The sequence below is a fragment of the Phoxinus phoxinus genome (genome assembly GCF_949152265.1).
Source record: "Phoxinus phoxinus genome assembly, chromosome: 3".
Taxonomy (NCBI): domain Eukaryota; kingdom Metazoa; phylum Chordata; class Actinopteri; order Cypriniformes; family Leuciscidae; genus Phoxinus; species Phoxinus phoxinus.
In genome coordinates this window covers 31,039,005-31,064,320 of record NC_136878.1, presented here as the reverse complement: position 1 = coordinate 31,064,320, position 25,316 = coordinate 31,039,005, and the positions used below count along the sequence as shown (strand labels likewise).

General features: G+C 38.5%; 1 protein-coding gene across 9 annotated transcripts in view; it reads left to right on the top strand.

Annotated features, from left to right (window-relative positions):
- The window catches only part of mctp1a (multiple C2 domains, transmembrane 1a), a 221,340-nt gene that overhangs the window by 161,038 nt on the left and 34,986 nt on the right, over window positions 1–25,316 (top strand). For all 9 annotated transcript variants that reach the window (XM_079607525.1, XM_079607523.1, XM_079607524.1 and 6 more), the window contains 6 exons: window positions 434–536; window positions 1,300–1,401; window positions 1,750–1,824; window positions 3,695–3,814; window positions 15,632–15,751; window positions 24,373–24,429. In XM_079607525.1, coding sequence (XP_079463651.1) covers window positions 434–536; window positions 1,300–1,401; window positions 1,750–1,824; window positions 3,695–3,814; window positions 15,632–15,751; window positions 24,373–24,429 — 577 coding nt within the window. The remainder of the gene's footprint in view (window positions 1–433; window positions 537–1,299; window positions 1,402–1,749; window positions 1,825–3,694; window positions 3,815–15,631; window positions 15,752–24,372; window positions 24,430–25,316) is intronic.

Below are 25,316 nucleotides of genomic sequence, written 5' to 3'. Positions count from 1 at the left end.
TTGTTCGAGATTACACTCCCTCTGCAAGTACAATGTTTGATAATGTGCCATACATAATTTCTTATATTAGTTCGATATCTAGTTGTTCCATTGATGTTTTTTTTTTTTTTTTCATAATCTTTCAATCTTCACGGCTGGAAATTCATTTGTGAATTCCCAGGGAAAGCTGGGTAATCTAGCCTCTCCTTGGAGCACTCATCTCTTAAAGAATAACCTCATTTTCTTTCATTAGACTTCTCCTCTTTAGCCTACTTTTCAAAGATAGCATTTCAAATGGAGAATTGCAGCATCTTTTTTTAACCCCAGCACAATGGAGATTGTCACCAAGGATTTAGATGAATCACATTTTTTTGTCATGACTTGAAAGATCTTTTCAGTGTTTAATATTAGTCAATGACTTCTTCACCTACCTCTTTTTTTTTTCTTCAACTAGCAATGTGAAAGACATCCACTCAGTCTTAGAGGTGACTGTCTATGACGAGGACAGAGACCGAAGTGCCGACTTCTTGGGCAAAGTGGCTATACCGTTGTTAAACGTAAGTCCTGAGCTCGCAGACTTTCACTTACAGCAATGAATCAGTTTGAGATTGGGGAAAAGTACAAAAAAGAAAGATTTTTTTCTTATAAATTCTTTGAGAAAAAAATAATAATATGGCATATATCTCACTTTTATTGATTTTAGTAATCATAGAGTAAGATGTAAAAGTAAGAAGCACAGAAAAAAAAAGTAAAAAAAAAAAATCTTAAATCAACATGGCATGTCTAAACTTGACTGATTTTGGTAATCATAGAGTAAGATGAGAAAGTGAGAAAACACAACAAAAGTTTTTAAAAAGCATACATTTTTTAGACAAGCATAATGTGCCTAAACTTTATTGATTTTAGTAATTACAGTGTATAAGATGTGAAAGTGAGAGAAACACAAAGTAAAAAAAAAAAAAATTTGAAAGAAAAATAATAAACCCACATGGCATGTTTTTCTAAAATTTATTGATTTGAGTAATCATAGAGTAAGATGTGTAAGTGAGAAAAACACTAGGAAAAAAAAAGCCTACTAACAAAAACAGAGAAGAAAAGAAAAGATAAGGGGGGACGCAATGTGCGCTCCCAGGCTGATTCCCCAGGATAGTTAATTTGCGGCTGACAGTGGTCGGGCCGTAATGAACAGGTACTTGTCAGAGCCGCCACAGTTGTTTTGGGCTCTCTGTCAGATGCAGCAGCTGGGGTTCAAAGGTCACATGAAGAGTGTATTCAGCTGGGTATTGCCAGACAGACGGCTGTCATGTCCCTCTCCCGCAGATCCAAAATGGAGAACGCAAAGCTTACGCCTTGAAAAGCAAGGAACTGACAGGGCCAACCAAAGGGGTCATCTTTCTCGAAATAGACGTGATTTATAACATTGTAAGTCCCACTCTCTTTTTCTCGCTTGCTTTTTTCTTGCGTTTTTCACTTCTTTATCTGCTCGTTCTCTTCAGCTTCTCCCGGGCTGTCTGTCCCCGTCCTTATTCTCTCTTTTAATTACTGAAGACTCCCCTTTCCTCAGCCTTTTATTTGTGCGTCTGTGTACCGCTGTGTGTGTCCGTCCGCCATTTTAGGCGGGAGTGTGTGAGAGCGTCACATGGCGTGGTGTGGTGTGGAGTGTGTGAAATGGAGGGATGTCTTGATATATGATTAGATCGTTAATGTGATCACGTTCACATCTTGAACTCGATGGTGGACTGTTACATTCAATTAGTTTATATGTTGCAGGTAAAAGCCGGCATGAGAACTTTGATTCCCATCGAGCAGAAATACATCGAAGAGGAGCCACGGGTGTCCAAACAGGTAACAAGAACGCTTATATCACACCTTTGTTGAAGATATGAATAAAATCCGCCCCAACACCAGTCGTAGACGGCAGCATCTTTCTCCTCGTCTTCTCCCTCTCTCTAGCTCTTTCTCCTTGTCTCTTCCTTCTCTTCTGAAGGTGCTGAATAGAAATGTCAAGCTGTCAACGCTGGGGGTGCATAAGTAGATTGGCCATCCTTTAGTTTGGACCTCAGTGGTTCTTCTGCTGTGCTTCTTTTTGTCACCCTGTTCAATGTCTCCCCCCATCCCTGACAAAGAGCTGAATTGTAGGGGTTGTCCCAAATCAGACCTGTCACTGAGACACTGCTTGGGACACACACACACACACAGACACACTCTATCTGTCACGCAATAAAGCGCCGCTGAATGCAAGCTAGAAAGTGCCCACTCTGCACTTTTCGGTGTGAATTTGCCCCCCATCCAAACTGTTTGTGAGCGAGACGAGAAAGGCTGAACGGCGAGGGCAACATATCAAATCTATCTCCACAAGATTTACTTTTACTTCTCGATACTGTCCCCTTCATAACCGTTGAAGCTCATTTTGTCGAACATCTCAGACATATTTTATTCTTTAGTAGTTTGATATTGTATTTCACCTCACATGTACTCTGATTAGTCCCAAATGAAAAACAAAATTGCCTACTTTAAAGGCATGGCCCGAATCCTACACTTCACCACAGTAAATGTGGATAGTTACCATGATCAAAGCCGTAGCATTATAAAGCCATTATGCGACCAGGAGCGTTTGATCTTCCTGTGAACACAGGAAGCAGCGGTCATTTGCAGTTCACCCGCTCCCAGAATCACGAAAAAGACAATTTTATTAGAGGCATGACAAAAAAATCCATAATTCTTTTTATGCTCCTACAAAATCGAAAATAAATATGGTTTGGATTTCTCTTATTTACTGCATTATTTCGCTCCAGTATCATATTTTTTGTGTTATGCCTTAACAACATACCTTAAAGTAGTTTCTCTTACTGTTGAAAGTCGGTTATTTTAGTTATATATATATTTTTTGTTAACACTTTACAATAAGGTCTCATTTGTTAACATTAGTTAATGTATTAACTAACATGAATTAACCATGAGCAATACATTTTATAATGTATTTGTTAATTTTTGTTAATATTAGTTAATTAAAATGCAGTTAGTTCATGTTACTTCACAGTGCATTAACTAATGTTAACAAATACAACTTTTTATTTTAATAAATGCTGTAGAAGTACAGTTTATTTGTTATCAACTAATGTTGTAAACTAATGTTAACTAACAAAACCTTATTGTAAAGTGTTACCGTTTTTTATTGTAAATAAATAATGTCTAAAATTACGATAATCTAAAATTTGTTATAGAAACCAGAGTTAAAATTTTTAAGGTTGGTAGATATTTTTAAAATGTTTTCTCTAATGATTTCTCTCTTAGTCTCTAATGCTCTCAAAGGTTGCATTTATTTGATTAAAAAATGCAGTAAATTATTACAATTTAACTGTTTTCTGTTTTAGTAAATTTTAAAATGTAAATTATTCTTATGATGGCAATACTGCCATTACTCCTTCACATGATGCAACATTTATTGTTGTTATCAATGTTGAAAAACAGTTGTGCTGCTTAATGTTGTTGTGGAAACAGATTCTTTCATTATTCCTTGATAAACAGAAAGTTCATATAAACACAGCATTCATTCTTAAAAGTATTTTATAACATTATAATAAATGTCTACTGTCAAAACATTTGAACAGTATTGTATGAAGTATAAATAATATATAACGAAATTGTCCTTATTTTTTTAAATCATTGGGAATCAATGTGATTGTGAAATGCTGTCTGTTGTTCTGACACTCAGATGCTGCTGCAGAACTTCAACAGAATGAGGCGCTGTATCATGTTCCTGCTCAATGCTGGCTGCTATATCAACAGCTGCTTTGAGTGGGAGTCTCCTCAGAGGAGCATCTGTGCCTTTCTGGTAAGGACCAGTATGCATTCAACCACACCAACAGTCACATACAGCAGCTCCAGAATGTATTTGGACACATTTATGTTTGACCACAATATAATTTCATCAATTGACTAAGTTTATGCAACCAGCCACTATATATATACATATATAGGCCTAAACATGACTATTTTTAATGTTTTTGAAAGAGGCCTCTAATGCTCATCAAGCCCGCATTTGTTTGATCAAAAATACAGTAAAAACAGTAATATTGTGAAATATTATTACTATTTAAAATAATGGTTTTCTATTTTAATATATTTTAAAATATAATTTATTTATATGATGCAAAGCTGAATTTTCATCAGTCATAACTCCAGTCTTCAGTTTCACATGATCATTCAAAAATAATTCTAATATGCTAATTTGATATTCAGGTTTTTTAATGTTGGAAATAGTTGTGCTGTATTGTTAAAAAAATATTTCCATTTCAAATAAATGCTGTTCTTTTTTCCCCCATCAAAGATACCTGAAAAAAGTACCACAGGTTATACAAAAATATTAAATATTAAAAAGCAGCAACTGTTTCCAGCATTGAGAATAAATGAGGGATCATGTGACACTGAAGACTGGATGGCTGATGAAAATTCAGCTTTGCGTATGCATCTCGTTTGCAACGGATCATAACAGCAAAAGGGTGTTTTACTAAGTACTAAAGATGCTTGCCATGAAGGGGTTGAATAGTTTTGAGACTGCAGAAGTCATTAAAAGTTGCATTTTCAGTTGAATTTGGGGAAACCACTTGATACATTTGTTGTGTTGAGCTATTTCAATTACTGTTTGATTTGTTCTTTGCAAACAGCTGAAAGTCTGTAAATTTTGCCATGAGGGTTGAATAATTTAAATTACAACTGTATATATAGAATATCAGAGCATTGAATATGTGAAGAGTTTGGTTCCAAAACGTGATAAACACAATTTAAAAATAAAATGTAGTTCCCGCAAAAATCAGTATTGTATCTGGTCGGTATTGAAAAGTAAAATTTTAATTTGACGTAAAATGCGATATCCGCCATGTTATTCTGTCATGTTTTCTCCCTTTCTTTCCAAACTGCGACTAATGCCAGTCACTCTGCAGAATGCGATACATCCGCTCAACCAATCACAGCGCACCATTCCACGCATTGTATTTGTAAACAGTAACGGCGTCGGTTTGAATAGACCCGGCATCCTAGTTTTCCTTATCTACTTTGTACTTTGTGATCAACAAACAAACAAAAAAATGTATAATTTAGAAACGTAACCCATCGAAATGTAATCATTTACGTGAGGAGACTAAGAAGATGAGGCACTCAGGAGGAGGAAAAATGTCGGCTGTTGCTTGTTCTCACACAACAGCATCGAACTTCTGTCACGCTGACACATTGACCCTAAGGGATCTTTTGAAAAACTTTAAATTGTTTAACTCAAAGTCAACAAAAACCGAGCAGGGCCAAGCTGTTTTACAGCTGATCGCCGTCAAAAAAGTTCAGCGGCGACGTCCGGCTGATTGAATGCATTTTTAGTCCAGTGCCTGTATATAAGGGTGTATTTACACCAGGAAAGTCCGATAGTTCACTTGCTTTGGTCCGGACCAAATAATTTTTTTTGTTTTTTTTTGTTTGGTACGGTCCGCTTTCAGACTGCTCTTTTTGCAAGTGAACCAAAATCTGTAAACAAAACCACACGTGTGCTAAGGTCGTCCATTCATTGGACAAGGATTCTCAAGTAGAGAAATCAGGAAGTGCAAAAAAAAAAAAAAAGGCTCGGAGATATAAATAAAATAAATAAATAAATTTGGAGATATTTCGTACTGCAATATTTGTTATTTTACTGTTTTTGTGTTATTCTCTACAAATGCTATATGAAAAAACTAATGAGTATCATATGACACAATGTCCTCTATACAATGTTATAATTCGGATTTTGAGAAGACGACGATGTGCTGCAAGGCGGTTCCGGCGGAGAGAACATGCTCTCATGTGCGCCTACCATGGGATGCTGACAGTGGGTATAAAGTATAAAGTTTAGATTCATACAGAGGGGCTATGTTCACACATTCAAATAATGAGATTCTTATTGTATATACTGCTAACAAGTGCTGTCAACGTTAACGCTTGCGATTAAGTTTGACCAGTTTAACGTAAATTAACGCAGCACCCCCCCCCCCCCCCACACACACACACACCCACCATCCCTGTATTGTAACTATCGTTACATTATATGAACTCGCTCGTATTCATGCAAATGCTTTTAAAGCATTTATGCGCGATTAGACTAAAGAGAACGCTCTGTATGTGAATGTCCTGATGCGCACACACTCATTCATTCATTCCATTCCAATGATCAGTGTTGTGCCAGTTCATACTTAAAAAGAACTAGCTCAAAGTTCAGTTCACACAGATGATAATGAACTAGTTCATGTTCATAGTTCTTTTTTTTTTAAATGAACTAAGTTCACGTTCATTTGTTAAATTCTTTTAACAAAGATGTAGGCTATTATTAATAATAATGTTATTTCAACACAATATCTCGTTATTTCGAAATAATATGTGTGCGTGCATCTGTAAATCCGGTGACGCGTGTATTGATTTTTATTAATAAACAAGTGTTTTCTCTAAAAGTGTCGACTCGGCTGCAAAGATGAAGTTGACGATCGCCATCTCCGTGTGAACGCGCTTATAGAGAGAAATGCACATAAATAGGCTAAGCCTAGTAATGGATTATATAATCAGAGAGTAGCCTTTTTCTTTTTTCGTTTTGAATTATTTAGTTTAAAGACATTTCAAACTTTGTCTGTGTGAGGCATGCACTGAGTTTCGTTAAGTTAGGATGAGCTCTAGTTCACGTGCAATGCAAGTGAGCGCGCGGGCGCCTCCGTTATATTTTTTTCGTCGGCCTATTCATTAAATACAGGCAATTGGTTGATGAAAAATTGATTAAAATTAAGATACAATTTATACAAAACGAAATTCACTTTAAAGAAAGGCTTTCTATAACAACTTCAACGGTCAAAATCATGTCTGACCCGCTCTATGTCTCATATTGCGCATCCTATCTCGGTCGTGCTGTTCACTTTTCATAAATCAACATAAATGGAAAAAAAATAACATTATAATATTTTAACAAATATGAAACGCGCTTTTTTTAATGGCTACAACAGTATAGTAGGCCTACATATCCTACTCTCTATTTGTAAAAATTTCTGCACATTAATTTAATTCTGAATTTTGCACACACAAGTTGAAAGGCATTTGTTCAAATCAAGTTCACGGATAATTGTGCGTGCATTTATTAGCCTAATCATTATGATACTAAAATCCTAACAAATAGGCTAAGCTATGTACAAAAAATCAGATGAGTTCTCTCTAAAAATCTCTCGTTCACGTTCATTGTGAAGTGATTCGTTCAGTTCAGCGTTCGGCGAAAATATGAACGCGTCTGAACAATATTGGGTCGATATTGATATTGGGCCGAAATTGGGTCGGTTCATGTTCACGTCGGAAACGAACCGTACCAGAGTTCGTTTGGAACCGTACCGAGACCACCTCTTCAGCTGGGTCTCGGTTCGATTGTTTGGTCCGCACCCGAGTGCGATTGCTGTATTCACACCTGCCCAAAAGGGCCGCACCAAGGGGGGAAACGAACTAGAGTTCGATTCAATCGAACCAAACAAGGCAGGTGTGAATACACCCTAAGATTAGTATTGACCAAGTTCAGAGGCTGTCATATGTGGATCAACTTACTTTGTGTATTTTTAACAGTTTCAATATAAAAAATTACTTTTATATTGGTTCAATGGATTAATTGCATTTTGAAAAAAAAAGTGTCATGGAGTTATTGAACAAATTATCCGTTTTTTTTATAATAAATCTTTGAAAATTTAAATCTGGATTAGAATTTTTTATGTTATTATAACCTAAAGATGCTATGTGATAGTTTGAAACAGAAAATAGTGGTTTTCATCTTGCCACTTTCTTGGTAAAGAAAACACATTTTTACTCAAATTAATCCAAATGGATTTATCGCGTTTTGGAACCAAACTCTTCATGTATTGTATAACAAAATACCGGAGTGGAATCTAGTTAGTCACTTTTCTGAGGCATTTTTGCAACCAATTCATCCCAAGGTCATTTTAGTATATGTATGAAGTAAGTTTTCCTCAGTTCACACGTATCATTAACTATGAACATGATCCATTAACATTTGACAACCAGAAAGTGTCATTTTTTGGTGAAATGTATTGCTTCAAAAGTGCATTTCTTTTTTTAAATCTTTCTTGAATTTCCACTTTGCTTGATATTTTGTTTCTAATGTAGTGATTTTTCAAACATTTTAAGTGTATCTTAAGTGCCCAAATACTTTAACATGATAGTGTGACAGTTCTGTAGTGATCTATTGGTTCACATGCACACATTTCTCATCTCCCCTTCTGTTGTGTTAAAGATGTCCAGAATTTTGCCCATTTGTCTTTGACATTCTCCAGCACTCCTCTCAGTTCTCCAGTAATGCACCGGCATCTCGGGTGTAGTCGTCTGAATTCACGAGAGTCTCTTTCACCTTCAGATTGTAATTGGACAGTTGAACCTTCATGAAAAGGACACCCTTTCTGAGTGGGCCGTGTGACTAAATGCTAGCACAGGACATGTTGGCTAATGTTTGCCTGTGATGCTGCATAATTTGCTGTAGGCCCTGTCTGTTTCAGGACTCGCGTGTCTTTAAGTGTCGCTGGGTAGGCCATTAACATTTGCTGCTTGACACATTTTAATTTAGGTACACTTCCGAAAGCAGGAGCCGAGGGCACACGCGTGAGTGGAGGGACAGCTGTATCGATCAGCTAACATTTTAGTTGAACATTTTTTTCATGGTTGTCGGGGGAAAAACACATCAATGAAAATGTCAGAGGAAGAAATGTCAAGAGATTTGAGGAGAGTAAAAACAAAAACAATTACATTACATTTGTTCTTAATGTTCAAATGCTATTATAAAAATTATTATGCAGTCACATTCGGTTCAGTTTGTCTGACCTGAACTACAAATGTAAAAAAAAAAACCTAAAACCTTAATAATAAAAGTTTTTTTTGTTTTGTTTTTGCAACTTTTGTATTGCCTTCACAGCTGTCTTAATAGCCGGTAATGTTATTCTTTGCACTCTAAATCTCCCTCCTTAAGAGCTCTCTTAATCATCACACTGATTTCTTTCTTTATCACCAGCCATCTGGTTCAGGTGAGCCTACACTGCTGCGCTGAGACACACATCTGTGCCGTTCTGTCAGCCGCTGACAGTTGTAAGCCAAAAGAATACAATAGTCAGACACCGGCAGAGGTGATTTCGCATTCAAGACTTGCAGAACCTCCGGTGCTTGCCACACAAAGGTTAGCCAAAGCAAAGGGGCTGTTTGCGACGCGCAGATAAAACCAGCTGCGAGCGGCGGCAGCAAGCGTTGTGATTTACTATTCTGGTATTTTTAGGTCTGTGCCTTTTTGACATTTTAGAGTTCTTGTTTTTAGCTTAGGTTTTGAGGTTGTATTGGTGTTTTTGTTGATGTTGTTGGGATTTTGTTGCAGAAACTCTTCCAAAGATTTTTTTTGTTTTTTGTTTTGTTTGCTGGTGCTCTAAATACTAAGTGTGTAAGTGTTTCAGTGTTAAAACCTTGTCTTGGATCCTAGTTTAATATGCAAAGACAGCTATAAGCAAGCCATTTATATGTGTTCAAAACAGATTTATTCCAAAAATCATTCAAATTCATTCCAACAATCCAGCAAAATAATGCAACACTTGGCCAACCTAGATTATTCTCTAAGTTAGAGCAACGGCTTTTGTTATGGGACTTAAAGGGATAGTTCACCAAATAAAAAAAAATTAAAAAAAATAATCAATTACTCACCCTCATGTTCTTCCAAACCTGTGAATTTTAAATTTTAAATTAAATCTGAGAGATTTTAGTCCCTCCTTTGAAAGTCCATGCAACTACCACTTTGTCACTTCAAAGCGCTTTAGTCCAAATTAGATCCAAAGAGACTGGATCGCTTTATATGTTGAACAGATTTGATTTAGGCTTTCATTCATTAGCGAACATAAACAGAAGCTCAACCGTACATGCTTGAATTGCGAGAACAAACCTCATTGGTTCTTGTGGAAGCTCAAACGTGTTGCGCAACCTCATTGGTTTTCGCACGTCAAGCGAACATGCTTGAGCTTCCATTTATCATAACTGATGTGCGAGTTGATGAATGTTTATGTAAATAAAAGCCTAAATTAAACCTGTTCATCATATTAAACAACCCAGTCTCTTCAGAAAATTTGGACTAAACTGCTAAATTCATATGGATTAGTTTTACAAACTCTTAATGAACCTTTTAAAGCGACAAAGTGTTAGTTACTGTACGTAGACTGTCAATGGAGGGACAGACATCTCTCAGATTTCATAAAAAAATATCTACGTGTTTCAAAGATGAACGACATGAAGGTGAGTAAATGCTTTTGCTTGGATAAAATCAAATAGATGTTTAAAATGAAATCAAATTTACATGCTACTTGATGTTCGAGATAAATGTAGCGTGCATGCAAATGCTAGTATCACTTAGTTGTTTGATATTCCGTTTGGTGAAATTCATTAGGGATGTGTAAGAAAACACTGTAGGTGTTCTTTCATCATGCATTAATTTCATACTAAAAGTGTTATTTCCCTAACTATAAGTAAGCCAAATACTTTCAAAACATACTTTTTGTTTGTTTGTTTGTGCATTCAGACCATGACGCAACCAACCAATGGAATTAGTTGTCTGATTGATGACCAATGGCCGACAGTCCTCATTGAAAACAGTCCTCATTTTTCATGCGTGTAAACTTTTGTAAACCCTACATTTATGCACACGCATTCAATAGTGGCCGGCCATTCAAGACGACACAGCTCATGGAATATGCACAATGGACAAAGCTCGGAGAGTATGCGTGTGTGTGCATGTGCTCGTTCAAGTGCGCGTGGGTGTCCGCGTGAGTGTTTGTGCGCGTCTGCCTCCCCTCTCCACGAACACCTGTAAGCTGAGCGTTTGCGCTGGGTGAATATGGCCCATTGTTCTGGCTGGCAGAGTGGTGCTCATAAAGACCGCTCTGTGCCAGCCCTCCCTGCGCACCACTCTACCCCTCCAGCTCCTTATTGCTCCCGCACCGACTCTTCCTCCAAACAAATTTGCCGTAACTCTACCTGCAATTTGGCCTTGAATTGGGAGCAAATAGAGCAGGTATTGTGTGTCGTGGGGAATAAGAGTGGCGTGTGTGTGTAGAGGGTAAGGAGAGGGAGATATATTGGAAGGGGAGAGGTAAGGAAATGATACCCGGCTCTTTTATGTGGGGTAAAGTAGGACTCTTATCAGTGGGAGCACCCAGACAAGAGAGCTACTACTACAGGAAACTGGAGCAGCCTTCACCTGCTTTGCATTTAGATAAAAAAAGGACAGGAAAAGGGAAACAAATGCTCCGGTGTGTGTCTTCACGATTACAACCCACTGTGTTCTACAAGGTGGCACCTTTCTGCTCCGTGTCACCTGTCAGCCGACGGGTCTGAGAATGGGTTTCTATTTTATGTGACTTTTTTAAATATATATAATAAATTCAACTTAATCTTGTAATATAACACCAGTTATTTCAAATAAAATAAAATACAGTGGAAGTCTATGAGCCCCTTATTGCACCATAGATTTTTGGATTTCTGTCAATGTTTTTTCCCCCCCTGAAATTATTAACATTTATTTTCTGTTGAAAATGTATATAAATGATGATAATTTATGCTGTTGTTAAAAGTAAATGCAGTTCCATAGATTCTGTTGATAGACCTAAAGTTGTGTGTATCTGAAAATTATGAAAGCTAACATGAACTGTAAACAAAAATAATGTTTTAATCACCGGTCCATAGTGAAGACTTCATAGTGAAGTCCATAGATGATTTAGCATTTATTATAAGATTGTTCTTTTTCAAGATGTTTATAATTCGATTTAGATGAAATCATACTGGGTCTAAAAGAACAACGAACGAAAGCGTTTCATAATATGCCAGAAGATGGCAGTGCGGCATCACTCAATCCAAACATCCCCACCTAACGAAACCAAGCCAAAAAGCAGATGAGTTATTGACGTCCATAATCAGCCTCTCATTTGGCATATTTCTACCCACCATTGGCACTATTTAAAATAATCAACACAATGTGATGACTTAATTTCTGAAGTCCAAGTACAGGGGCTGTTGTAGGCTGTGTTGGTAACACACTTTTAATGTGCTAATTCTCAAATGCCTGCTCTGAAGTGCTCAAGCCTGCACTCCACAACACAAAGTGCCAAAATGATATTGAAATTGGCTGCCAAAACGTGTCCGTCCTCCATTCCAAAAATCCAGCGAGATGCTGAAACACTTGGCCGATTCAGATCGTTCTCCCAGTTAGAGCAACGGCTTTTGTTAAGGGACTTAATCTCAAGTGCTTTCGCTTGCATAAAATCAAACAGATATTTAAAATGAAATCAAATTTACATGCTACTTGATGTTAGAGATGGATGTCGCATGCATGGAAATGCTGAAATATCACTTAGTTGTTTGATATTACACTTAGTGCAATTCTTTAGGGAAGTCCAAGAAAAAACATTGTGTAGGCATTCTTTTATCATGCTTCAGATTCAGTGGATTTCTGTTCATTTTATACATAAAGTATTTTTTTTTATTCTAAAATCCTAATTTTAAGATGTGGGTAATTAATGCAGTAGATATTCTGTAAAAAATGTCTTCTACTTGAATAAAGAAAGAAAGAAATCTTCTTGGTCTCCCGTATCAACTGTGATGTCTTTTTTTTTTTTTTTAAGAAGATTCCTTGCTGTCGTGTTATATTACACAGAAGCAAAGCAAAATTCTAATAGATATTGATGGTAACAGCAATAGTGATTTGTGGATTTCTTTTGGTGCTTTTTGTAGATGAATGGACTGACAGGAAATCGCATTTCAGATGCAGTTAGATTAATAGATGTCATGGTCTGTATTAGGTTACTGTTGGTCCTGAGGCTCGCTGAATCATTGTAAGATGGGATCCGTGCAGGTGTAGAGGTTACAGTACGTGCCCTGAGCAGAACACTGCAGCACTGAAGTACAGGAACTCAGACGGGGGAAACGGGAAATCGAGCGTCGTGGCTCCGGAATGGCCGCCGAAGTCGCTGAGCTGATCGTGAATACCTGGATGCGCTCTGACAAAGCCTCTTGTTGCGTGTTCGCAGATTCGGTTTCTCCCCTTTCCTCTCTTTCACCCGGACCGTTCTCTTTCCCTTCGGTCTGCTTTTGGGGTCCGTGGCCCTTCCTTTCCTGGGAAGGGCTCTCGGTGGGGTGGACTGGGGGATGATATGAGTGTCTGGGCTGGAAGAATGGCCCCAGTAACTCTGGCCATCTCTCTCTTGGCCGCTGGGCTGTGTGAAAGAGAGAAGGGTCACTTCTAAGCAGACAAGGTGTCGGCTAACATTCATCTGTCAATCAGACTCTGGCCCTCAGCTAGAATAACCAAACTTAAGAGATGGTGTCCAGCGACAGGTTAAGAAACCCACCAGGCATATGAAAACAAGATGGACGCTGCGGAGTAGAGACAAAGACTTGGGTTTTCTTTGTAACCGATAGATGTATAAACCGACTCCCTTAGTTTGGTTTTAAACTCCAATAAGTGTATTTTATAATTTACAATTTTATTGAGTCAGAGGCCAAAGAAATATGAAAAAAAAAAATAATAATCTGTCAAAGTATATGTTGAAGGCTGGTCTGTAATATTTTACATGTTTTTAGCAGTAAATGAAGTCATTATGATTTTATGAATGCACAGATGGAAGATATTAATTCGATGTGAGGGAATTCTAATTACTTTGTCTGAAAAATATATTTTGCCCTAATTAATGGGACACACTACAGATGTTTTGCTGTTTTTTGCAAGAAATGAGTTTGCTCTATAGGAGCAGGTACTAAAATACCAAATGTTAAAAAAATGTTTTAACATAATTTACATTTTTAATTGTATCGATCCATTGCTTTCTGCTTTGTTTAAATGTGGCATTTGTATTAATTTTTTCAACAAGTATTTGAGGTGTTAATGTGCTGTTAGTAAGACAAGGAACATTTAGAAAGTGGTCATTTAAAGATAGCATTTAAACCAGTGTTGATAGTGCATATATTATATGTTTAGATTAGTGTTTTTTTCCCTCATTGAAATGTTCAGTGCGCGCGCATTGGGTAACGGTGCTGTAATGGAGAGTGTGGAGGCCACGGAAATACATCTGACCTGTTTCTGCAAGATTCAGAGAATTTCCACTGCACTGCATGTGTGTGTGTGTGTGTGTGTGTGTTTCAGGTTCACCCTACGTTTTGGGGACAACATTTCCCCACAAAGATGGCAATGTCCAAAATCCCAGCTTAAAAATCATACTAAGTTTGTTGAAAATGTAAAAATGCAGAAAGTTTTCTGTGATGGGTATATTTACAGGCTTAGGGTTAAGGAGGTAGAATATACCGTTTGCATAGTATAAAAATCATTATGTCTGTGGAATGTTCATAGAAAACATGGAAACTCAACGTGTGTGTGTGTGTGTGTGTGTGTGTGTGGGGGGGGGGGGGGGTAAATTAATTTAATTTTAGTTATATAAACTTGAATGTAACAAGGTCTTATGGTGTGCCTTTAAAAGAGTTTGTGGATGTTTGTTTTGAGTGCATTTCATGTACAAGGATACTTTTTTTTTTAGAGATGCAAAAATAACCATTGTATCTATTCACCAGTTGGAGGATGCATTTTATAAAACTCCTAAAACCTTAATACCTTCACTCAATTTCAAGTTCAATATTTTTGTATTGAGCTGAGTTGACAGCTCATCAGCCTTCTCAAACTGGCAGATTCATTTATATTATCTGTGAATGAAATTGTCATTGCCTGCTGTGATCTTTGCTTCGCTGTAAATATTTTTTCATAGTGGAGATTTTTTTTCATTTTGGTTTTAGTGTTTTTCTTTTCTGTGATGGGTTGCAAGTAGGTTTGGATTAAGGGCTTTACTGGAAAACATGTTTGGGTCTGTGTGTTATTTTATTTTACAGCTCTTTAACAAATGAGTAGGCTAATTCATACGTGTAGATTGCAGTATATAAAGTTGGTGTTCATAGTAATTACTTTTAAAGTTTTTGTTGTTTATAAGTTGCTAATATTAAAAGAACAATAGCCTATATAACGGGGAAAAAAAGCTAAAAACAAATATTAAATTGATTTAGTCTTTTTATGGATTTATGTCTCCTCCTGCGGAGTATGTGAACATTTGGTTGAAGCCGTGGGGTGATGGGCAGTAGAGTCACATTTAGAGTAAGACCAGTATTATGCTGTAATATGTTTTGAGGCTTTTTTGTTAAAGGAGAACGAGACACTGTTGCAGACGATTGACTCATTCATTGTTTTCACACAGAAATACCTACTATGCATCATCTGTGCTCACACTTGACAGACTGTGAAAAATAATCATTCTTACTGTTATGTATTACTGGCTGTCAGGTTTTCTGAAGGTATATGATACAAAAAGAAATTTAGATGTTAAGATATTAAATAGAGAGATTTTCTAACAGTAAAAAAAAAAAAAAAATATATATATATATATATATATACACTAAATCACAAATGTGGGTCTTTTTGTTCTTTGCATATATTTTTGAAAAATTAGTTTTGAATCCTGTCAAATGAATGATTGTTGATATGTTTTATAAATGCATCTTCAGAATGATGTTCTTTCCTTTTGTCTGTTCCCTCTTTCTGTAGCTTTTCGTTGTGGTGGTGTGGAATTTTGAGCTCTATATGGTCCCGCTGGTTCTCTTGATGCTGCTGACCTGGAACTACGTTCTCATTGCTTCAGGGAAGGACACGAGACAGGGAGATGTGGTGAGTTCTGTCGCACACTGACCTGCAGCTCTAGTACATGTAAATGCAACCTCTCCACTTTCTGTATTTAGGATTTTTTAGGATTAAAAAGCTATTTGAATTCCCATTCAGCTCTCACAAAAAAAAACTTTCGAAAGTGATTGTTTTTCTAAATACGGAACAAGTGGGAACTCGAGCATTTCTGCGTCGCACTTCAAGCTGTTTATTTAAATATTTTAATTAAAAAGTGTCACCACAGTGTCATTCTGAGGAAGATTTTTAAAAAAAAATCATGTACACGTATGTTTAGAAAGTGTCAAAATGCTCAGCAGCACTTCCAGAACAGCACTGCTTTGTTTTTTTCTGTCTTTATAAGCTGCTGTTTGACTGAATGCGTGGGCTTAAAGCATCAATGGAATAGAGATATAGAGAGCTCACCTTGAAGTTAATTGAATGGAATCGATTTTATACCAGTGTAGATTTTTGAAAGTCGTTTAGTTGGAGTTTGAGAACGGGATCCGGTAATTGAACAAAAGCTTTTGACTTGAATAAAATGGTCACCACCCAAGGTAGATAGTAAATGAATTGTAGATCATTATTTCAGGGTGTCCATACGTTTTACCAGGAATAGTCCCATTATATATATCTGAAATATCTAGGATATGCTTTGAGTAAATGGGACAAGCATGTGAACTACATTTTATTCTGAGTGTCCTGAATATAAGCAATCAAAGTTTTTCTGTTTTAGGGTCTCTGTTATTTTTTTTAATAATCTCATACCTATGAGACACTCTTTGTCAACTTTTGCAAAGAACGGAGACTGTAAAAAAGTAGCAAGAACCAAAGGACCTTTAGAAAATGTCTGTACACTAATTATAATGTCCTATAGATGGCGACATTGTTTGCAAAAACTCAAAATCTCACCAGAGCTGTTATACATTTTATCTTGTCAATACTGATACACTTTTTTTCCACACCTGTTTTTACATAGAAATCAATAAATTATAAAGCAATAAAAACAAAAATACATATTTTGTAATGCATATATTATATAACATGGAAAGGTCTTATTGGGAAAGTCTTATTTCTATTTCTTATTTGTATTTATTATACTGTAATGTTATGGGGTTGCATGTCTTGAGATAATGGTAAGCAAGCTAAATTGGTTTATCTTAAAATAAATATACTATTTTATATATTATGTGTATTTCAATAATATAATGTACTTTTTATATAATGAACTTGAGCTTGTATGATAGTCCAGCGCGATGGTTTTTCTTTTCTTTTTTCTTCCACTGCTTTGAGCCAGTTGGGCCAGAAGTTAGAGATTCAGAACTAGGTAATGGGTCAAAGGTGATACTGTCAGGACCTGTGGGTTTAAAACACATGAGAGAGCTGGAGTCCGAGGTAATGCCTTTAACCCGTTATTTCCCCCCTCCACATCCCCACTGCTCTCTAACAGGCCATTGTTCTGCATTTTGACGACTGTAACCACAACACACGGGCTGGTGAGAGCAAGAGAGTTCAGAAACAGTAAACACACACACATGTTTTTTCCATTAGCCTGAAACTCACTGATGAGCCTGAGCTTGGACACTGTTTCCCTGCGCTGTACTATGAACTTAAGGGGAAGGAATTTAGGTGTCTTTAAATGTGTTTGTGTAATGATTAGTACCTGATGTCATTCATCTTTTTAAATTCCTATATTCTATATAGAATAGTGACATATAATGTGTCACTTGCAGCTTAAAGCTGTTTGTTGACTAGCTCAACTGCTACCTTATCAGGAAGCGATGCAGCAGCTTAGATAAACCCATACTTTCTGAGTTTACAATTTCTGCTTTATTTTCATAAATACACACTCAGAGGACTGATGTACTTTTGAAAGGACTAATATCCACCCAGTGGAAGTGTCCCATTCATGTTTTCATCACTATAGTAGAGATGCTAGTGCTCCCCGTGCCTGGCAGGATGTCATTTCAGATAACTCTAACTGCAGCTCTGCACTAAACCTGCTGACACATAAATATAGGCTGCGGCGTTCTACCAGTCCAAGCAGGGTTTTTTGGGCTTTTTTTTTCTTACAGAGACAGACAGAAATGAGAAACTGAGATGCTGCCCAGCCTACACGGAAATACTTTCTATGAAACTTTTCCAAGTGTTTGTATGACAGCTGGCTATCAGCATTGCATGTTTTTGTAACGTGGTGTAGCGCGCCTTACTCGGAGCGCTGTGGATGAACGTGTGCTCAAATATCCTGTACGTACAGGGAACGGAAGGTAAAAGTGAGAGACTTTTTGCATTATGTAGCCATAAAGGCATCTTCCCACTTTTTGTGATAGACTTTTCAGCCTCAGTTATCACGTTATTCTTCCAGGATGGACTGAAAAGAAAATATATACATTTTAATTACAATTACAGTACATTGCACTCACATATTATTGTAATTTAATGATTATAATAACTTTTACACACACACACACACACACACACACACACACACACATCCGGTAGGAAGCTGTCATTATCACAGAAAAGTAGCCGGTTATTATTGCAAAACAACCTTCTTCAGACTGACCGTACATTATCCCTTGTTTGTTGTATCCCTGATGTCCACAGCTAGTATGTTCTGGGAAAACAGGGACCCACTTTTAGCTGTCACATTTCTTGAAGGGACTTGTTACCTCTAGATGTGACATGCCAGCTCAACTCTTAACCTGTAGACAGCTGACCCCTGACTCTCGTATTCTTTTGCTGTTCTCTGCCTGCCACCCTTCCACCAGATACCTGACCTCGCTGTCACGGCCTGTTATTGTTAAAGATCCCTTTTACCATCTGGAATGGCTGTGCACTAAACACTAGACTACACTACCAAACCGTTGTTTTAAATCAACAGAATGGAAGAAGCTTAGCTTGCCCGGCTGCCGCGTAGTGCCACGGTATTGGTTTTTGTGTCAGAGTGAATAGACAATAGAAAAATAAACACGGGTTTAGATGCGAGACAAAGGGATGTGACTTTTGAACTACGCCTGTCGATCAACAGCATGTGATTGAAAGCTGCGATTTCTAAAGCGCCATTCTGCTTCTTCCCTAAACAAAAGTAGCCGCACTGCTGCGGAGGAAGAGCCCCCTACTGGTAGGGAGTGCAAATGCATGTATCCTAACCTGAAGGTAAGGGAGCACTGACACAGCTAGCCAAGCCATTCTGACAGCAGCTGTCAGTGGCTAGCCCACCTCCTGCAGAGAGGCAGTGCTCTCCACCCTAACACCACCCCTCACCTACGTTTGTTTGGAGACCTGGAAGCATTCGGGGGGGGGCTTCAGTGTGGCCGCTCAGGCTCATTCAAGCATTGGACAGCTCAGTGTGAATGGAGGGGAATGAAGCCCATGGCTGGCCCTTGAAGACCCGGGCTGCTGAATTCACTGGCCTGGAAAACAGTTTACCAGATGTTTTGAAGGTGTTAATTATAGCATATACTGTCAGAGCTGGAGGAACATAGTGACGTCTCTTTCACCAGCTCAAGCGCAATTAAGCATTCGAGGTTCTTTCTCAGCAACCTTGTCAGTGGTGGGAGAGAGGATCTTAATTGTCAGGGTTACTCTCTCCATGTCCTCTAGCAAGCTCGCTGTTTCTCCATTTTCTTCTCACGTATTTTAAAAGGTTAATCATTTTTCATAGCCTGTTATTTTTGTGAACATTGCTGTATTGCTGCATACTTAAGCAAACTCTAAACCAATGGCTTTTTCAACCTTTTTTACTGAATAATTTAAAGTCATCATTTGACCCCTTGCTTGGAAGTTGCTCTAAACCCTAAGTATTAAACTAAGTGTAACTCATTCTGCACAGTTTATGCTATGGACATGAATGATATGCAGTTTGTTTTGGAGTGACATGTTATTTTTTTCCAAGTGATTTGACTTTTTACTTGACGGATGATAACATTTTTGAAACATCATATGGACTTACATTAAAGAAGGCAGCAGGGACATGGGATGGGCTCTATTGACTTCCTATTGACTACCTATCAACCATGCTTAACCCCATAGCAAACACCTACAGTAGCAGCAACCCAGAACATCCAATTATTTGCTAGCAACATGCTAAAACCACTAAGAGCACATTAGCAACCACATAGCAACACCTTGGTAACCACCCAGCACATCATGGCAATTTTAATGGCACCAATTACATTTTCTTTAGAAAGTGAAAAAAATGTAATTCTAATTCAATGATTCAATAATTTTCAGTGTTTTCTTTCATAATTTGAATTGTCTTTCTTTTGTGTGTCTTCATCTACCAGCTCTTGAATCTAGACCAGTTTTCAGCCAAAGCTGGACAATAACGTTGAATGAAACAACTATCATCTGAATAAGTTTCTTTTACATTTTGTTTCAGGTTAGAGATGTTATAGAGAACAAAGTCGGTAATTTAATGTTACAAAATTAAAGTTCTGATCATAATGTAACACCATAAGTGAAAATAAATGTTCTTCCATATTTTGATGTACATATGGATTATTGGAAAGAAAACAAATTCGGTCAGGGACTTGGGTCTAGCCATGTGATGTTGATTGGCTGCAGGCAGATCTGAATACAAGTTTTCAGTTCTTTGTAAGAAAGGGGTGGGGTTTAAGCAGACTAAATGATTGGAGAAGTGCAGCACGTACGTCACCAGAGAGACATCTGTCATTTCACCGGATGATCCACATTCTGATTAAAAATTCAAGATAAAAAATAAATAAATAAAAAATTTGTGAATTTAAATGGAGTGAATTTACATTTCATGCAAACTTTAAAGGTGAAACATGAACATGGCATTAGATGTTAAACTACCTTTTTCCCTATCCCATGCAAATGACTTCTCAACGAGTGTAAACACTGCTTTCATTACAAAATGCTGCCAGTGGTGGATAAATTACACTTCACCTTTAGTTCAATCTTTTTGTAAACATATGAAGACCGACTAGATCAAACCTATAACTGTGTGTTCTCTAGTCTACTTTTGCTTATTTCCTCACATGAAACAGAGCAAGTTAGCAAATAAACTTTTTCCAACCTTTTGTTTTGTCTGGTTTGAGTAGTGTTTTGTCTTTTTCTTCCGGTGTGTGTAATTTGAAAAACAAACAGCCCTGGATGGAGCTTCATGAATAAAGGATATGCTGGTACAGGTGGGCTGCTGTGGCGGGATACGAAGGCCTGTCAAGCCCACCTCCAGTGTCAATCACGAAACGACAACATAAAGAGAACCAGAGCAAGAGTCTGTCTGCCAGCCGTGCTCCTAGAGGCGCTTCATGGTAGAGCTTGTCTTACTCTCAGGCTGGTGTTTCAGCTGCGGGCTCAACAGGGACAACAAAAAAGCAAGAAGTGTGACGGCAGGGCCAGGAGAGGATGAGGAAGAGTGAGAAGAGGAGCCGAGAGGTGCTCTAGGCCTTTAATCCACCTCAGTGGTACCACCTCTTCCAGCGCCGTGCCCCCGTTAGCGAGACAGCGCTTCACCCGCGCCTGGCAGACACGTCTCCGCTCCTCCGTGCCAGCCCCTGACAGGTGACAAAATCAAAAGGTCACGTCACTTTGAACTGGCAGCGTTTGTTGCCCTGCTGATTTCCCCCGTGCCGCCGCGGCTCGCAGGCGAGGTTGGAGGCGAGGCGGGGAGCGACTTTGGCAGCTCCTGAACTTCATCTTTGTGAACTTTTGTACCCGTGATTTTGCTAACAACACTGCAGAGCCGTGTGATTTTTGTCACGGCTGCCGTCGCCATTGTTGACGCAGGCTTGTCTCGGGAAGCCGGGTTTATTTACGGAACAGAAAGCCAGAGTGTTTTTCTGGGTCCTGTGGGTTCGGGGCTGCTGCGGATTACAGTGGAGCTCGAGCTGTGGGACCAACGACACCGCTGACTCCCGCGGCTTCTGGATACGCGTGACCCTGGCGATTCCTTTTAACAGCCCGTGTGCCCTGTACAGCTCAGCCCCAAAGAGACGTACTGGCTGCTCCGTCTCTCTCCCACACATCCCAGCTATTATTTTGCCCATTGTCCTCACATTTGAATCGTGACCGCTCTTATTGAAACGTAATACTTCGCACAAACAGAGTTTCTTCTATCGCCAGCAGTCATACTCTTTGACTTGAGCCCCTACAGAGGTCAGACCACAGTCAGCCAGTGCTGGCAAAAACTCAAGCCCTCCCTCTGACCAGCAGGGCTCTGACAGCCTGTGAAGAGGCTGTTTGGGCTCGATGTGCTCCGGCGAGAGCCCTTATCAGCCTTCCAGGCCTGGGCTCTCCCGGGCCTCTCGTCCACACGCGGCATACAAAGCAGGGCCAGCCCCTGAGCAGCTGGAGACGCTAGAGATGTCTCACATTTCAAAGAAGAGCTGGAGGAGGGGAGAGCGCGAGAGCTGAGAGGCAAGAGAAAAAAATGAAAGTGCATATCTTCATGTTGGATGGCTTGTCTAGCTAGGGCGTCTATTCCCAGTGCACCTGTCACAGGGAAGGTTAGAATTAAAGGTGCAGATAGCAGGGTTCTTCCTCCACTGATGGCAGAAGGCAAGAGAAAGTGCATTAACTCGCCAGGATGGATGTCACGCCGCTGGTCTGGAGATGGTGCTGCTGCTAACCGAAAGGCCAAACAATGGACTTAAAGTCTGGCTCTGATGCTATTTTAGTCTGGATTTCTGTCTGCAAGTGAGACATATTGACTGTCGAACTTTCGGGTTCAAGCTACTGTAGGTTTGCTTGAAGTTCAACTTCCTCCAAGTTCTTTTTCCCAGCATATGACCTCTGGCTAACCTAGCGCTGGAGCTACATTGCTCTCCTAGTCGATCTGTGCACTATTAGACTTCCGCAAAACACCATCGCTAGTCTCCTCGCAGCACTCCGTGTATCTATCCTGAACCCTCCTTTTGTTTCTGCCGCAGGCTGCATTTACATAAGAGGCTTATAGCAGCCATACACTCTCTCTTTTAGACAAGACAAAGGAACAAAAGCTATTGTTTGCTAAGTAACAATTTTTGGATGTCACAAAAAAACTGATGAAATGCAATGAGCCAAAAAAAAATAAAAAATTTCATCAAAAAGATGTATTCCTTCCCAATAGCTTTTTGGTGTTTTCATAAGCTCGAGTTGTCGTATGTAAATACACACATGCACACACATGACCTTGAAGCTTTGATGCAGGATTGACAGGAGGAACCACAAGAAGAGAAATAATGATCTATGTCTTTTCAGTCCTCCGGCAACAAAAACAGACATGTGATACACACTCCTCTGGGCTCCTGTGAGCCACGGAGGCCAAATATAATGTTTTCAGTTGACCGAGATAAACTCTTTATTTATGTGCCAACATATCGTCTGATTATTTTGGTGTCTAGAGTTCTGATTAACAAGCCAATGAGATCTGAATAATTAATGCTGCCAAATTACCAGCTCACACAGGAAGTTTTTTTTTTTTTCTGTTTGTGAGAGTAAAACATATGTGGCATATTTTATATTCTATAAACTCAACGGATGCACTTACCCAAGAATGAATAAATGTGACGCAAATGTAATTTAGTGATCTGGTTTATTTTATTATTTTAAGTAGATTTTTACATTTTAATAGTGCAAATACTACTTGTCTGTGCAAAATTCACAGCTATGATGTTGTGGGTGGTTGCCATGTATTGCTAAGGTGTTCTGAGTGGTTGTGTAGCATGTTGATCCTGCAGTTTCAAGGGTGTTGTTAGGTGGTTGCTGGGATATTCTAGGTGGTTTATGAAGTGGTTGCTTTCTAGTCTTAATCAGAAGAGCCCACTTTTATGGTATTCTCTATGAATGTAAATTCACTTAGTACAACATGTTCCTGGATTAAAATCTTTGTTGATCCTGGAACAAAATTCCAATCATCCAATTATAATTGGTTTAGGCTTACAACCAGGTTTAGGTGCTTCTACTGTACATCAGTGTTATTCACCTGCCATTTCTGATTTTCTACTGATTTTCTGGATAAGTTATGGGTTTAGGTTTTAAGGGGGTGGGGTTAGGACTAACTAGCATATGGTACAAACAGATTTATACACTGAAATATAAACTGACTTGTTTTTTGATACTGTATGTGTGCATTCATATAAATTCACCTTTAGTTCAATTGTGCCTTTCACACAGCTAAACGATTAGTTGACCTCTATCTTGCTCTCAATATTCTCAGCGTCACTCTATTCATCATTTTTTTTGTATGTTCTTCTGAGAGAATCGAGTAGCCTGCAGCATTTCTTGAGGTCATGGGCATACGGCTCTTTGTGTGCTTGAGTTAAGGATGAAAACCTGAAGGGGTTTTGAAGGGACCATTGTTGGCCTGGATCTGGTCCACTGAAGCACATAGTTAACGTTCTATGTCATCAGCCTCCCTTTGCCAAAGGCTCTATTGAGGTTTTAACCTTATGGACAAGAGGACACAACTGATGACTTTAGAGACTGAGGTCAGACTCAGAGGGGTTGCTTTCTATCAGAGGACTATGTGCTATTATTTGTTTTCACTTGAAGATGTGGAGATGTTCCTAAGTGTACATGTGAAATTGATTTTCTCTTTGTTTTGTTTTCCTCTTCTTTTTTACCCCCCCCCCCCCTTTTTTCCTCTTCTCTTTTGTTCTGCTCTTCACAATGCACATCAGCAAGCTGTGGAGGATTTGCTGGAGGACGAGGAGGAAGACTTTGACAGAGATGACAAGGTAATTATCGGTGCCACTCTCAAACATTTATTTCAACACCGTATATATATTTAATACTCAAATGTTCTCTAAAGTGTAATGCTTTGAAAATGCAGTAGTTCTCACGTTTGACTCAAATACCAATAGGTCATTGTTATTTTTTCTTAGTGTTTTTTAACATTTTCCGCCACATTTATGTAGTAAAGGTCCACAGCTAGTCTGTCAGAGATGCTAGTGTCTGAAGTCTAGAAAGTTCCAGTATATGTTTCCTTTTTACCAAGAATAAAGGGGAACCACATAGGCATAAATAAACTTGGCTTGAGGGTCTCTGTGTTGCGCTTCTGATATTTCTTAAGGCCTTTGAAGTGCAATTAATAGCATTCAAATGACCTCAGGCCAAATGCCCCAGCAGCATTCACAAAGCATTTTAATGGTTCGGAGCAGTCAGATTCATGTTATTGCTCGGCAAAATACTAGCACTCGTGCATTTTGTCTGGAAATTTGTCTGGTTCATTTTTCGAGCGATTTGAAATTATAAAGATGAAAACATAACCTATGACATCTTGTATACATTCCTCTTTAGTGGACTTAAAGCACATGAAGTAGAAGGTCGCCTGCAGAAGAATTACTGGTATCTGTATTAATGTCAAGGATCTGTTGTACCTTCAGACAGATTAGATCAACTCAGTTGAGTTGTTGGAAAGTTGAGAAGGGCTACTTTTCCTCTCTGACGTCCTCTCTCTGTCCTTTTGCCTAATCTTTTTCCTTTTGCATTGTCTTAGTTTGCATAGTTTTGCATAGTTTTGTTTTGATTCTTCATAACTGGGTAGAATGATTGAAATGGTTAACATTAGAGTTTGCATCAGTGTTGAGGAGGCTACTTTGAATTATGATTAGCCTATAGCTTG